Consider the following 15,255-nt stretch of genomic DNA (forward strand, 5'->3'; position numbering starts at 1 on the left):
GACTGGATCCCTACTCACTGCTCCAAACAAAATTATTTTCCCAGATAGGTAGATATACAAATAAAATTTCCTAGTAACCTCTTGAAAAAAGTAAAAATGAACAGATAAAATTGTTAATAAAATATTTTACTTAACCCAGCATATCCCAAATATTGTCATTTTAACATGTACCCAACATAGAATATGAGATATTCTATGTTTTTGTCATACTAGACCTTGAAATTCAGTGTTCATGTTTCATTTACAGCACACTTCCATTTAGACTAGTCACATTTCAAGGGCTTAACAGCTAAACATGGCTAGTGAATTTAATATAGGACAGTGGTGCCTTAGAGTAAAGGATATTCTAGTTCTGTATAAAAAAGAGCTTAAAAACAAACCTTGAAAGTACCACACTGAAATGCAAGTAAATTTACTGCCTGAACAACTATTAAAAAGTTAATTAAAGAATACCCTAATAAGAAAGACAACAAAAATTGCCCAAAGAAGAGTCTATGGCATCCAGCATAAGAAAAAAATTACTAGGCATTTTCTCTCTTGACCAGGAGAAAAAACTTATGAACTCAGAAATGAGAGAGATGATGGAAATAGGGGATACGATTTTTAAAGCAGCTATTATAAATGTGTTACTTAAAGGAAAATATAAATATAATAAGAGAATAAACAGAAAATCTTAATAGAGAAATGGAAACTATAAAAGGAACCAAATGGAAATTCTAGGACTGAAAAATATAGTGTCTTAAATCAATTAAGCAGATGGGCTTGGCAAGAGTTAGATACTATAGAATAAAAGTGAACTTAAAGGCAAAGCAACAGAAGCCATCCAAACTGAAGCAAGAGAGAAAAAAGCAAAAACAAAAAATAAACCCAGGGGCTTCCCTGGTGACTCAGTGATAAAGAGTCAGCCTGCCAATGCAGGAGACGCGCGTTGGATCCCTGGTCTGGGAGGGCCCACATGCCTAGCAGCAACTAGGCCTGCGCACCACGAGTGCTGGACCTGTGCTCTACAGCCTGGGAACTGGAACTACTGAGCCCACTGGCCACACCTGCATAGTAGTCCCCGCTCACAGCAGAGAGAGAAAAGCCCATGGAGGAACAAAGACTGAGCACCGACAAAAATAAACAAAATTCGTTTAAAAGTATGTCGTCTATGCTAAATTGTGTGTGTGTGTGTGTGTCAAATCTGTGGGTCCTCAATAAGTCTTCAAGTATAAAAAAGGTCCTGTGACCAAAAGTTTGAGAACCTCTGTCTAATCCTTTTCCGTATTAAAATCTTACCCACAGAATAATCCTAGTTCAACTCTACCTACCTCTGCCTTCAACACTAAAATAACCTTCAGTCTTTAATAAGGAGTGGATAGAGAGAACCGTGTAGGAAACTATCATTTGTCCTCCAGTATTTCATGGGGCTCTTATCTTCCTTTTGTGAACCCTAGATACTGACTCCCATGTAGCCCTGGTCAATGAACACTTGAAACTTCCATGTGGGCAATAATGCTCCTGATGTCTTGCCTATGGGAACATTGCTTAGAGCCATATACATCTTTCCCGAAGTTCAGCCTAAATACTTGGATGCTACATAGAAATTATGGGGAATGTAAAGTTCCATCATTAAGGATCTAACTATTCTCCAGGTATAAAAAGAGATAATAATATATTGTAATATAAAAGGAAACAAGATGTTGTTGGACAGAGCTAAAATAGGTAAAAGGTTACAGAAGAGAATGTGGCAAGAGAGTCACATTTAATTTCAAGAAAGGCACTCTTTAAGAGAACAAAAGAGGAGAGCGTTGCAAGATCGCTGACGAACTAGGTTTAAGATAAAAAGATCCTTTGCTCCATCAGCTAGTGTCTAGGATAATGCATCAAAATTTCTTGTGAGAATTATTTTTTTGATATGCTTTAATTACACTGATCTCATTAAAATCACCAATGGCTAAAATCAATGGTCTAATTTAAGACTTTGTATTCCTTGATCTTTATTCAGCAGTTTCATATGCCTGACCAAACTTTTGTAAAACTTTCTTCTCTTCTTATTTCCATGTGATTATTTCTAACGCATCTTCTCCTTGTTCTATCTTTCTTTTGTAGTTTCCTTTACAGAATTTCCGACCTTGTTTTTTATAACACCCTTGTTTGTTATAAACAAAACCACCAAATATTAGTGTCCCTCTGGGTTGTGGTTTTTTTTTTTTTAAATACTTTTCTCTCAACTACTTCATTCTTAGCCTCTACCACACCCAAGCCTAATAACTCTCATGTCTCTATCTCTAGATCCATATTTCTAACTTACTACTAGATATCTCTGCCTGGATGCCATGTAGGCATCTCAAACTTAAAATGCTCAAAGCTTATCTTCCCCTGCACCTCCTCCAAGGCCTCTTCCTCCTCCTTTATTTGCTATCTCAGGGAGTGGTACTACTATCAACCCAGAAACCCAAGCCAGAAAGCTGGCTTGGAGTGTCATTTTCAACTCCTCCCTCTTCACAGATACTGGACCATTGCATGTGTGCATCCTAAGTCGCTTCAGTCGTGTCCGACTCTTTGCAACCCTATGGACCATAGCCAGCCAGGCTCCTCTGTCCATGGGATTCTCCAGACAAGAATAGTAAAGTGGGTTGCCATGCCCTCCTCCAGGGGAATCTTCCGGACCAGAGGATTGAATCCATGTCTCCCTGTGGCTCCTGTATTGCACTGAGATTCTTAACCACTGAGCCACCAGGGAATCATAATGGACCATTAAGTTCTCTTAATTTTAAATTAGAAGTGTTTCTGCAATACAATCTCTTCTCTCTAGTCCCCCAAAAGCCGTCACATAAGTTCTCATCAATATTGTTATCAACAATAACATCTTAGCAAGTCTCCCCAACCAGCAGGCTCTGCCATTTCCAGTACTTTCTTTAGAATATAAGCCATCAGACTTAGAGATATCACTACTGATAAAAGTTTTAAAATGGTTTTAAGAACTGACATAGTCCAGGCCCCCTTAAAAAAATTTTTTTTTGTCTGGGCACAAGAAATCACTCTCCACTTTATTAGCTCATAATAATAATTTTAGAAGACCGTCAAACTTCAAAAACTAGAAAATACCATACTCTCAGTAAACAGTTCTTTAAATGTATTTGAATTTTTAAATAAAATGAAGGGACTTACTTGAAGGGAACCACTGCTCTAGAATCTAAACTGCCATCAGAGTGATCTTTTACAAATGACCATGTTTTCCTAGGTTGAAGACATCTGTAAGTATTACATAAACATATACATTTATCCACATCATCTATATGAATATCATTTTACTGGCTTTTAATGGCTATACAGTTTTAAAAATATATTTATTTGGGGGATGTATTGGGTCTTAGTTGTGGAGAAGGCAATGACAGCCCACTCTAGTATTCTTGCCTAGAGAATCCCGGGGACAGAGGAGTCTGCTGGGCTGCTGTCCATAGGGTCACACAGGGTTGGACACGACTGAAGCGACTTAGCATGCATGCATGCATGCACAGGTCTTAGCTGAGCTACACTGGACTTGTGGCGGGCATGTGGACTTCTTTCTAGTTGTGGCACGGGCTTAATTGCCCTGCCAAATGTGGGATCTTATTTCCCTGACCAGGGACTGAACCCGAGTCCCCTGCATTACAAGGAAGATTCTTAACCACCGGACCACCAGGCAGGTCCTGGCTACATAGTATTGTTCATTGTGTTTGCATGCTATGGACATGCCTGTGGTAGTTTATTTTAGGCATTTAAAAAATATCAATTTTAAACAGTCCCTGTCACATATCACCTTGAGGCCTTACAATAAAAGTGATACTCTTTAGGGTAGGGTAGAAAGCCATTTATAATATGGTCTCAATTTACCTACTCCTCAGCAAGAAGTTCCCCTACACATGCCACTGTCAACTGAAAAATAATGCACAACCTAAAAGCACAGAGTTATATTTTATTCAGCAGATATATTTAGGACTTCAAGCTTGGCAGACAGCCTCTCATATAAACACTGAGAAAACTGTTCCAAAGAGTAAGAGAGGGAAGCCAGGACATAGAGGGGTTTCTGCAGCACCACCACATAGTCGGAATAAAAGGCTACTATTAATACAAGAAAACTAGATATCCCAAGTTAAGGAATTGAGCACCTTTCTATGTATTAGATGATGTACAGTCTGGGATCACTGAAATCATTCCTTTGATATACACCTCAGCTTCCCTGGTGGCTCAGAGGGTAAAGCGTCTGCCTGCAATGCAGGAAACCCGGGTTTGATTCCTGGGTCGGGAAGATCTCCTGGAGAAGGAAATAGCAACCCACTCCAGTATTCTTGCCTGGAAAATCCCAGGGATGGAGAAGCCTGGTACGCTATAGTCCATGGGTCGCAGAGTCGGACACGACTGAGTGACTCCACTTCACTTCACTTCACTTCAGCTATCTGGGCTCAGTATCTTGTGTTTCCTCATCAGGAGTGTCCTTAGGCTGCACTGTTAGGGGTGACTGCAGTCTGCTGGCTTCTAGATGGCAGGAAGTCCTCAGAGCTCACCATCAGGGGTGGCTGCAATCACTGATACCTTTGACATCCTTTGTTTACTGCCTGTTTATGGCAGGAAATATTTTATTTCTCACCACATTCTTTCATGCCTTTATGCCAGTGGCTCTCAGTCAGGAGCAATTCCCTACCACCCATCCTCCTTCTTCAATATGGTCTGAATTATATTCCCTCCAATTCACATGTTGAAGCCCCACTCTCAAATGTGATTGAATTTATATCTGTATCTATACCATATTATCCATATATTTAAAAATTTATAAAGCACTTTTCATGAAGATATGAAAAAAAATCCTCAGTATTTCCCTTAATATCAAGCAAACAAACTTTACCATTTTTTCCTAATATATTTCTTATTAACCCATTGCCAAAGGTCACCTAATATGTGTGTGCCTGGAAATATTTAGGCCATCATGAATTCCATACAAATAGAAGAATTTCAAGACCATGGCTTATTAATAGCAACCTTGGCTAATACATATCACTGTTGTGTCAGACATTTTTATCATAAGTGCTTTCTATTTTGAGATTTAATTTCCATATCCTATGATGTGGCACTATTACTGCCCTCATTTTACAAATAAGGAAACTGAAATTTGGAGAGATCAAGTTATTTGTCTTAAGCCATATCATTAACAATGACTTCACAGAAAAGAAGGTGGGGGCTAATTATGTTGTCCATTTTGGAATAACGTTTTCTCACAAAAAATACATTTTCTGGACAAAATAATAAATATTATATTTCAATAAACTGATTTTACAGTAGGAAAAGTATCTCATAAGGGAAAAAATCTTATTTTTGCTTGCTTATCTAGTTAACTATCTGCGACAAAATGACTTCAAATAATGCTAAAAAAAATATACTAGTCTGTGCTGGTCTTGAGATCTACAGGAGTTTTGGTTTCTTCTCTTTTTTAAAGAAATTTTTTTTGATATGTACTATATTTAAAGTCTTTACTAAATTTGTTACAATATCACTTCTGTTTTATGTGTTGGTTTCTTGACTGCAAGGCATGTGGGACCTTAGCTTGCAGACCATGTATTAAACCCACATCCCCTACATTGGAAGGTGAAGTCAACCACTGGACTGCCAGGGAAGACCTACAAATGCTCTTAAGTTCTTTTTCATTTTTTAAGTTTTTGAAAGTGAAAGTTGCTCAGTTCTGTCTGATTCTTTGCGACCCCATGGGCAATACGGTCCATGGAATTCTCTAGGCCAGAATACTGGAGTGGATAGCCTTTCCCTTCTCCAGGGGAATCTTCCCAACCCAGGGATCGAACCCAGGTCTCCCACATTGCAGGCAGATTCTTTACCAGCTGAGCCACAAGGGAAGCCCAAGAATACTGTAGTGGGTAGCCTATCCCTTCTCCAGGGCAGCTTCCTGACCCAGGAATTTAACTGGGGTCTCCTGCATTGCAGGTGGATTTTTTTATCAACTGAGCTATCAGGAAATTGGAGGATAACTGCTTACAATGTTGTGTTGGTTTGTGTTATACATCATGAATCAGTCATATATATATATCTCCCCTCCCTTTTGAGCCTTCCTACCCAATCCCCCCAATCCTATCCTTCTAGGTCATCACAGAGCAGCAGGCTTGGCTCCCTGTGTTCAATCCCCTATAATCTTACTTAGGTTTTCCATATTTCTCATTCCTTTACCCCATTCAATTTCCTCTTGTAGAAAAAAAAACAAATGAAGAAAAATGGTGAAAATAAGGCATGCCACAGGTGGAAGACCTGGATTTGATCCCTGTATCAGGAAGATACCCTGAAGAAGGAAATGGTAACCCACTCCAGTACTCTTGCCTGACAGTATGGTAGTGAATATTTGCTGGATGCTAATTTTCCATGAAGTAATTTTACTATTACCTTAGAAGTTTTGTTTTCATGTCTCTTTTCAGAAAAGAAAAGGCGAAAAGTAGAGTAAATTCCTCTGCAGCAAAAAAACAGTATTTCATCAGTGTATTTTAACATCTTTTTTTTTTCACTGAAAAGATTTTATTTTGACATTGATAACTCTGTAGATCAACTTATACCTCAAGAAACCTTTTGTCAGAATTTACCTACTGACCCTATAGGTTCTGTCCCCCAGGATCCTGAGTCTCCTGCACTAGGACTGAGGTAGTAGCCATGGCCCAAGTGTTCCCTGAACTTGCGGAACTGGGAAGAGTCACAACAAAGCTAGAAGGCATTTTTGATATAGCATATCTTACTCATAAGTATGGTAAAAAGCTTCTGGCAGTAGCTTTGCACCTCAACAAGGGTGAGCTTTGATTTCTCCAGAGGTTGACAGTCACATCTTTGCCTCCAAACTGCATATCTTTTAGGTCCTTTTAAAATTCCTCACATTTATGACAGACTAACTTGGAATAGAAAATAATAAATGATGTAAGCAAAGTATTAGTATTCTTTTATCCTTATTTATATGTCTGACTCTACACATGGACATCACCAGATGGTCAATACCGAAATCAGATTGATTATATTCTTTGCAGTCAAAGATGGAGAAGCTCTATACAGTCAGCAAAAACAAGACTGGGAGCTGACTATGGCTCAGATCATGAATGCCTTATTACCAAATTCAGACTTACATTGAAGAAAGCAGGGAAAAACAATAGACCATTCAGGTATGACCTAAGTCAAACCCCTTACGATTATATGGTGGAAGTGACAAATAGATTCAAGGAATTAGATCTGATAGCGTGCCTGAAGAACTATGGACAGATGTTCGTGACATTATACAGGAGACAGGGATCAAGACCATCCCCAAGAAAAAGAAATGCAAAAAAGCAAAATGGCTGTCTGAGGAGAACTTACAAATAGCTGTGAAAAGAAGAGAAGTGAAAAGCAAAGGAGAAAAGGAAAGATATACCCATGTCAATGCAGAGTTCCAAAGAACAGCAAGGAGAGATATAAGAAAGCCTTCCTCAGTGATCAGTGCCAAGAAATAAAGGAAAACAACAGAATGCGAAAGACTAGAGATCTTTTCAACAAAATTAGAGATATCAAGGGAACATTTTATGCAAAGATGGTCTCAATAAAGGACAGAAATGGTATGGACATAACAGAAGCAGAAGATATTAAGAAGAGGTGACAAAACACAGAACTGTACAAAACAGATCTTCACGACCCAGATAATCATGATAGTATGATCACTCACCTAGAGCCAGACATCCTGAAATGCAAAATCAAGTGGGCTTTAGGAAGCATCACTACTAACAAAGCTAGTGGAGGTGATGGAATTCCAGTTGAGCTATTTCAAATCCTGAAAGATGATGTTGTGAAAGTGCTGCACACAATGTGCCAGAAAATTTGGAAAACTCAGCAGTGGCCACAGGACTGGAAAAGGTCAGTTTTCATTCCAATCCCAAAGAAAGGCAATGCCAAAAAAAGCTCAAACTACCACACAGCTGCACTCATCTCACATACTAGTAAAGTAATGCTCAAAATTCTCCAAGCCAGACTTCAACAGTACGTGAACCGTGAACTTCCAGATATTCAAGTTTGTTTTAGAAAAGGCAGAGGAACCAGGGATCAAATTGGCAACATTCGTTGGATTATTGAAAAAACAAGAGGTTTCCAGAAAAACATTTATTTCTGCTTTATTGACTATGCCAAAACCTTTGACTGTGTGGATCACAACAAACTGTGGAAAATTCTGAAAGAGATGGGAATACCAGAACACCTGACCTGCCTCTTGAGAAATCTATATGCAGGTCAGGAAGCAACAGTTAGACTTGGATATGGAACAATAGACTGGTTCCAGATAAAGAAAGGAGTATGTCAAGGCTGTATATTGTCACCATGCTTATTTAACTTCTATGCAGAGTACATCACAAGAAACCCTGGGCTGGATGAAGCACATGCTGGAATCAAGACTGGTGGGAGAAATATCAATAACCTCAGATATGCAGATGACACCACACTTACAGTAGAAAACGAAGATGAACCAAAGAGCCCCTTGATGAAAGTGAAAAAGGAGAGTGAAAAAGTGGGCTTAAAGCTCACCATTAAGAAAACTAAGATCATGGCATCTGGTCCCATCATTTCATGGCAAATAGATGGGGAAACAGTGAGACTTTATTTTGAGGGGCTCCAAAATCATTGCAGATGGTGACTGTTGACATGAAATTAAAAGACACATGCTCCTTGGAAGAAGTTATGACCAATCTAGACAGCATACTAGAAAGCAGAGACATTACTTTGCCAACAAAGGATGTCTAGTAAAGGCTATGGTTTTTCCTGTGGTCATGTATGGATGTGAGCGTTGGATTATAAAGAAAGCTGAGAGCCAAAGAATTGATGCTTTTGAACTGTGGTGTTGGAGAAGACTGTTGAGAGTCCCCTGGACTGCAAGGAGATCCAACCAGTCCATTCTGAAGGAGATCAGCCCTGGGATTTCTTTGGAAGGAATGACGCTAAAGCTGAAACTCCAGTACTTTGGCCACCTCATGCGAAGAGTTGACTCACTGGAAAAGACTCTGATGCTGGGAGTAATTGGGGGTAGGAGAAGGGGACGACAGAGGATGAGATGGCTGGATGGCATCACTGACTCGATGGACGTGAGTCTGAGTGAACTCCGGGAGTTGGTGATGGACAGGGAGGCCTGGCGTGCTGCGACTCATGCGGTCGCAAAGAGTCGGACACGACTGAGTGACTGAACTGAACTGAAGGTTACCAGTGGCTACCACGGCTACTATATACAACTGACATTTTTCACGCTCTTTCTTCTTAGCAGCACTCAACGCAGTTGGTCACTCCCTCCTTGAGACGCTATCTTCCTTTAGCTTCTCTATGAATAAACGTCTTCTTATCTTTGACTTCCCTGGTGGCTCAGAGGGTAAAGCGTCTTGCTTACAATGCCGGACACCTGGGTCCGATCCCTGGGTCGGGAAGATTCTCTGGAGAAGGAAATGACAACCTACTCCAGTACTCTTGCCTGGAAAATCCCATGGCCGAAGGAGCCGGGTAGGCTACAGTCTATGGGGTCGCAAAGAGTTGGACACGACTGAGCGCCTTAACTTTCTTTCTTTATCTCTGACTGCTTCAGTCAGGGCCTTTTTGTAGGTACATCTTCTTAACAGCTTGGACAGCCTCGCCGTGAGCTGTAATAGTAATAAAAACTCAATCCTTTCGAGTTATAAAAAAGAGGTGTATACAAGGTAAGGCATTTTTTTCGAACTTCTCGCTTCTGGTGCGCAGTATAAAACCACAAATCTAAAAGTTTTCTGTTTCAGTCGAGGGGCCTCTCTCCGGCGGGGGGGAACACCTGTCCACAAGTCAGGCGCCGGCTTTCAACCTGACCCTAAGCAGGCAAGTTTGCCCGAAGCGAGGGAAGAGGGAAAAGTCTGGTTTCGCCAGGTGTTTCACGTTCTCCTCGGCCGCGCTCCCGCAGGCTTGCCGTAAGCCCGGCCCCTCCCCGCGCGCCGCCCTTACAGTCGAGTCCTCCGTAGTCCCAACATTCCCCGCGCCTCTACCATCGAGAGCAACTTCCGGCGTCGCTGGTGTAGGTGGGTGAAGAAGGAGCGGGCCGTCGCTCTTCTGTTTCAGTGCCTCGCGCTCTCTTGGGCAACATGGCGGGTGTGGAGGAGGCACCGTCTTGCGGGAGCCACCTGAATGGCGACCTGGATCCAGACGACAGGGAGGAGGGAGCTGCTTCTACGGCTGAGGAGGCGGCCAAGAAAAAAAGACGGAAGAAGAAGAAGAGTAAAGGGGCTGCCACAGGTAAGGGGAGTTTTATGTTTTCCTAGTCCCTGCCGGGATGGCCGAACCGCTGGACTCGGGCTCGGCGTTGGTGACAGGGCCCGGGGACTGAGCACCCTGGACTGATTCCCCGGACTGAACGTGTGTCCCGGGAGAGCTACAGATTCCCAGTCCCGGGAAGAGGTGACTTCTTCCAGGCGTCTTTTGGGTGTGGGATGGCGGAGAAGAGGGTGCCTCGGTTTCTGTGCGGTTGCTGGGGCAGAGCCTCTAAATTGCCGGAACTTCGCTCCCACGCAGACGATGCGACGGACTTGAAGCTGTGCACGGGGCCCAGCCCTTCTACCTTGCGGGTTGGCCTCCTTGTTGAAAATCTGGTTCTGACCGCACTGCCGCCTCTGTGCTGGAAAGACGTGGGACATTTTTTCGTCGAGAGTGGGGGTGAAGTGGGCAAGTCTTAGTACTTGGACTGCACCAGCTCCTATCATCCTAGTTTACGGAGGGATTTTTTTGTGGCGCGCTGCACTTTGGGGTTGAGTGTGTGTGTGAATTTGGGGTGTGTGTGTGAGAGAATGCCCACGCGCTCTTGTCACTGTTTGCGTGGGTAGGTGTATGGGTGTGTGTGATTTTGTGGCGCGCTGCACTTTTGGGGTGTGTGTGTCTGAGAATGTGCTCTTGTCAGAGTAGTAAGAGCGGGATGTGTGGCTGCGGTGCGAATCCTCACCGCCTAGCTTTGGGGCTTTTAGGCCTGAATTATGATGCCACTTGTAGGCAGTCTGGGTAGAATATTCTTGAGTCCGAATGAAGCTACTCCAAATCCACTGGTAAGGCAAAGAAAACAGCTGAAAGTTTACAGTTAGATTATAAGTTAGAAACTTAAATATTTGAATATGAGAAGTCATTGTTGTTGATGCATCGAGGCCTTCGTTTTAGGAAAAATTATTTGTACTGTTAAAATCATCTGCAGAAAGAATGAGAGAAAAATGGAGAGGCCAGAAGTGATGAGGTGGAGTTGAGAGAGGTTGAAGAGGGTTAACCTGTATCTTTCTGAAATTTTGATTAATTGGGAGTTGAAGAGGGAGAGTTGTAGGTGCTGGGACACTTTCAAAGCAAAATTTAATTTCAGGACATGGTCTGGTGGCTGTTCTGGCTTTCAGATGAAATCCAAACTCTTCAGTTTGTCTTTTAAGGTGTTTAGCAGACCGACCCTAATATTTTTTTAACAGTTGTGTATCTCAGTATGAATTCTCTACGGTAGCTAGCATGTCACCTCATTATGTACTACCTGGTAATACTACCTCTTTTTACCTATTACTCCTATAGCTAGATTGTAATCCCTTCTAGAGCAGGGCCTGGTCTTGTGTTTAGCTGTTGGGGAATTTTGTTTTTTAGTAACGGAATAACTTTTCCTATATATTTTGATTTTACCCTGCTCAGCTTGACAGGTTCTTTTTATCTGAACCCCTGAAGCTTCCAGGATTTCCCACAGACATCTTCTTACTAAGGCCTTAAGCTTTTATTTCCCATCTTAAATTCCTGTTTGGTTAATAAAGTATTTGCTGTAGATTAATTGTTAAATACTTTAGAAAGTTAAGCTACTTAAGGGTAGGGACCAACTCACCATTTAGCTCCTAGCCGAGAATGCCTAAATGAGTATCTTGTTAAATGGGCTGTACCACTTAGATATGTAAGACTTTTCTGTTATTAAATAAATTCTATTCTCGTTACAATGTTTCTGTTTTCATTTCCTGAACCTTGTCAGGAAGAGTTACCCGTTTTTTAGGATCCTTAGAACATATTCTAGTGGGAAGATACCTTTGTCAGATTTGATTTAGTTGTTATATTTGATCAACAGGGCAACAGGAACCTGATAAAGAAGCAGGAGCCTCAGTTGATGAGGTGGCAAGACAATTGGAAAGACAAGCATTGGAAGAGAAAGAAAGAGATGATGACGATGAAGGTAAATGGTTAATTTTAATTTTATGGTTAGGAGGGCAAGAAAATATGACATTCTTTGACCAAAGCTGCTTATTTGTTGATATAATCCGATATTCTTGGATTATAGTGGATATTTTACTTAATTGATATTAAGTAAATATTGGATATTTTATTAATTGATGTTAAAGCCTCAATGTCACAGGTAAAAACAAAAAGGTATTTATTAGCAGCTCTTTGAAAAGTTGGATATGTTGAATGCTTAAGTAACGCAGATCTCAGCTTTTTAAAACATACTTGGTAGAAAGCCGAGTAGTAGATGAGTATTAATAAGATAAAATTGAATGAATGTTGATCTTGAACTTTTATTGAGCAACTAATATGTACTAGGCACTATCTTAGGTTACTTCTGTCCATTTTTATTTTACCCTCACAAAAACCTAGCAAACAGGAAATGATAGTTATGTGATTTGCCCAGTCTGACACAGCTAGTATGTATAAATAAAGTCAGTTTCAAATCTAGCACCTGTGCATGTTAAGTCACTTCAGTCATGTCTGACTCTTTGTGACCATATGGACCGTAATTTGCCAGTCTCCTCTGTCCATAGGATTCTCCAGGCAAGAATACTGGAGTGAGTTGCCATGCCCTCCTCCAGGGGATCTTCCTGATTCCAAGTCTGTTCCTTGTACTCTATCAAAGGTACTTTTATTTATTTTCAAAGGAGCACATTGGAGTGCTTCTAAAACCTATTATGAAGCCACTGGCCCCAAATCCTTGTATTTTGGAGCTTTTGCCAAAGGTTTCTATAAAGACAACATTTCTTGGAATTGTAGGAATTGATGCTATCAATAAGACAGTGGAGGGAGTGATTAGTTGGGAGAACTATTATTCTATAGCCTCTTTAGGCAGAAGAGGAGATGGGGCTTCCTGTTCTTAATTATATACTGCTGTGAGCTGTTGTTCCTCAAGAACTGCCAGCTAGAGCTTATGCCTTCCAATCTTTAGCAACAAATACCTGCTGTACTCTTTTTCATGTTAGGATAATGCAAAGCACTTATGCTTCCTTTAGGAAGATAAGTTCTGTAAGCCTTCAAGGAGATTATGGTCAAATTTAGTAAAAAAAAAAAAAAAAAAAAAAAAAGGCCAAGAATTGATACCGAACATGGACACTGGGTTGTAGCAAAGGAAAGTACAGTGCTTAATTGAAAGATGCCAAGCAGGGAGAATGGGCATCTCATGCTCAAAAGCCCTGAAGGCTTTTTGTTGTTCAGTCATTCAGTCATGTCTGACTCCTTGCGACCACATGGCTTGCTGCACTCCAGGCTTCCCTTTCCTTCACTGTGTCCTGCCATTTGCTCAAACTCATGTTCATTGAGTCAGTGATGCCATCCAACCATCTCATCCTCTGTCGCCCCCTTTCCCTCCTGCCTCAGTCTTTCCTAGCATCAGTCTTTTCCAATGAGTCAGCTCTTCCTATCAGGTGGCCAAAGTATTGATGCTTCAGTGTCAGCATCAGTCCTTCCAGTGTAATAATCAGGAATGATTTCCTTTAGGATTGACTGGTTTGGTTTCCTTTCTGTTCATGGGACCCTTAAGAGTCTTCTCCAGAACCACAATTCAAAAGCATCAATTCTTTGGCATACAGCCTTCTTTATGGCTGTGCATGACTACTGGAAAAATCATAACTTTGACTGTACGGACCTTTGTCGTCAAAATGGTGTTTTTGCTTTTCTAAAGAGCAAGCATCTTTTAATTTCATGGCTGCAGTCACCATCTGCAGTGATTTTGGAGCCCAAGTAAATAAAGTCTGTCACTGTTGCCATTTTTTTCCCCATCTATTTGCCATGAAGTGATGGGACTGGGTGCCATGATGTTGGTTTTTTGAATGCTAAGTTTTAAGCCAGCTTTTTCACTCTCTTCTTTCACCTTCATCAAGAAGCTTTTTAGTTCCGATTTCTGCCATTAGGGTGGTGTCATCTGTGTAGCTGAGGTTATTGATATTTCTCCCAGCAGTCTTGATTTCCAGTCTGTGCTTCATCCAGCCTGGCATTTCACATGATGTACTCTGCATATAAGTTAAATAAGCAGGGTCACAGTATACAGCCTTGACATTCTCCTTTCCCAGTTTGAAACCAGTTTGTTGTTCTATGTCCAGTTCTAACTGTTGCTTCTTGACCTGCATACAGGTTTCTCAGGCAGGTAAGGTGATCAGGTATTCCCATCTCTTAAAGAATTTTCCACAGTTTGTTGTGATCTACACAGTCAAAGGCTTTAGTGTAGTCAGTGAAGCAGAAGTAAGTGTTTTTCTGGAATTCCCTTGCTTTTTCTATGATCCAGCGGGTGTTGGCAATTTGATCTCTGGTTCCTCTGCATTTTCTAATCCAGCTTGTACATCTAGAAGTTCTCGGTTCACATACTCCTGAAGCCTAGCTTGAAGGATTTTGAATATTACTTCACTAGCATGTGAAATGAGTGTAATTGTATTGTAGTTTGAACATTTTTTGGCGTTGCCCTTCTTTGGGATTGAAATGAAAACCCCTTTTCCAGTCCTGTGCCACTGCTGGGTTTTCCAAATTTGCTCGCATATTGAATGCAGCACTTTCACAGCATCATTTAGGATTTGAAATAGCTCGGCTGGAATTCCATCACCTCCACTAGCTTTGTTCGTAGTGATGCTTCCTAACACCCACTTGACTTTACATTCCAGGATGTATGGCTCTAGGTGAGTGGTGACACCATGGTGGTTATCTGGGTCATTAAGATCTTTTTTGTACAGTTCTTCTGTGTATTCTTGCCACCTCTTCTTAATATCTTCTGCTTCTGTTAGGTCAGTACCATTTCTGTCCTTTATTGTGTCTGTCTCTGCATGAAATGTTCCTTTGGTATCTAATTTTCCTGAAGAGATCGCTAGTCTTTCCCATTCTATTGTTTTCCTTTTCATTGTTCTCTTAAGAAGGTTTTCTTTTTTCCTTGCTATTCTTTGGAACTTCTTAAACAAGGCTTTTAGGGAAGGATTTTAAAAGGCAGCATTAGAAGTGAGGGTTGCCATGTGTCTGATCAGCTTGTGGACATCTTCTGATTGG

At 41.1% G+C, this 15,255-nt stretch overlaps 1 protein-coding gene across 1 annotated transcript in view; it reads left to right on the plus strand.

The window, feature by feature from the left end:
- Window positions 1-10,084: 10,084 nt before the first annotated feature.
- The window catches only part of METAP2 (methionyl aminopeptidase 2), a 30,695-nt gene continuing 25,524 nt past the window's right edge, over window positions 10,085-15,255 (plus strand). Inside the window, exons 1-2 of the mRNA XM_004006265.6 lie at window positions 10,085-10,260; window positions 12,092-12,196. Of these exons, the coding sequence (XP_004006314.1) occupies window positions 10,110-10,260; window positions 12,092-12,196 (256 nt within the window). The 5' untranslated portion in view covers window positions 10,085-10,109. The remainder of the gene's footprint in view (window positions 10,261-12,091; window positions 12,197-15,255) is intronic.

The sequence above is a fragment of the Ovis aries genome, chromosome 3, assembly GCF_016772045.2.
Source record: "Ovis aries strain OAR_USU_Benz2616 breed Rambouillet chromosome 3, ARS-UI_Ramb_v3.0, whole genome shotgun sequence".
Classification (NCBI taxonomy): domain Eukaryota; kingdom Metazoa; phylum Chordata; class Mammalia; order Artiodactyla; family Bovidae; genus Ovis; species Ovis aries.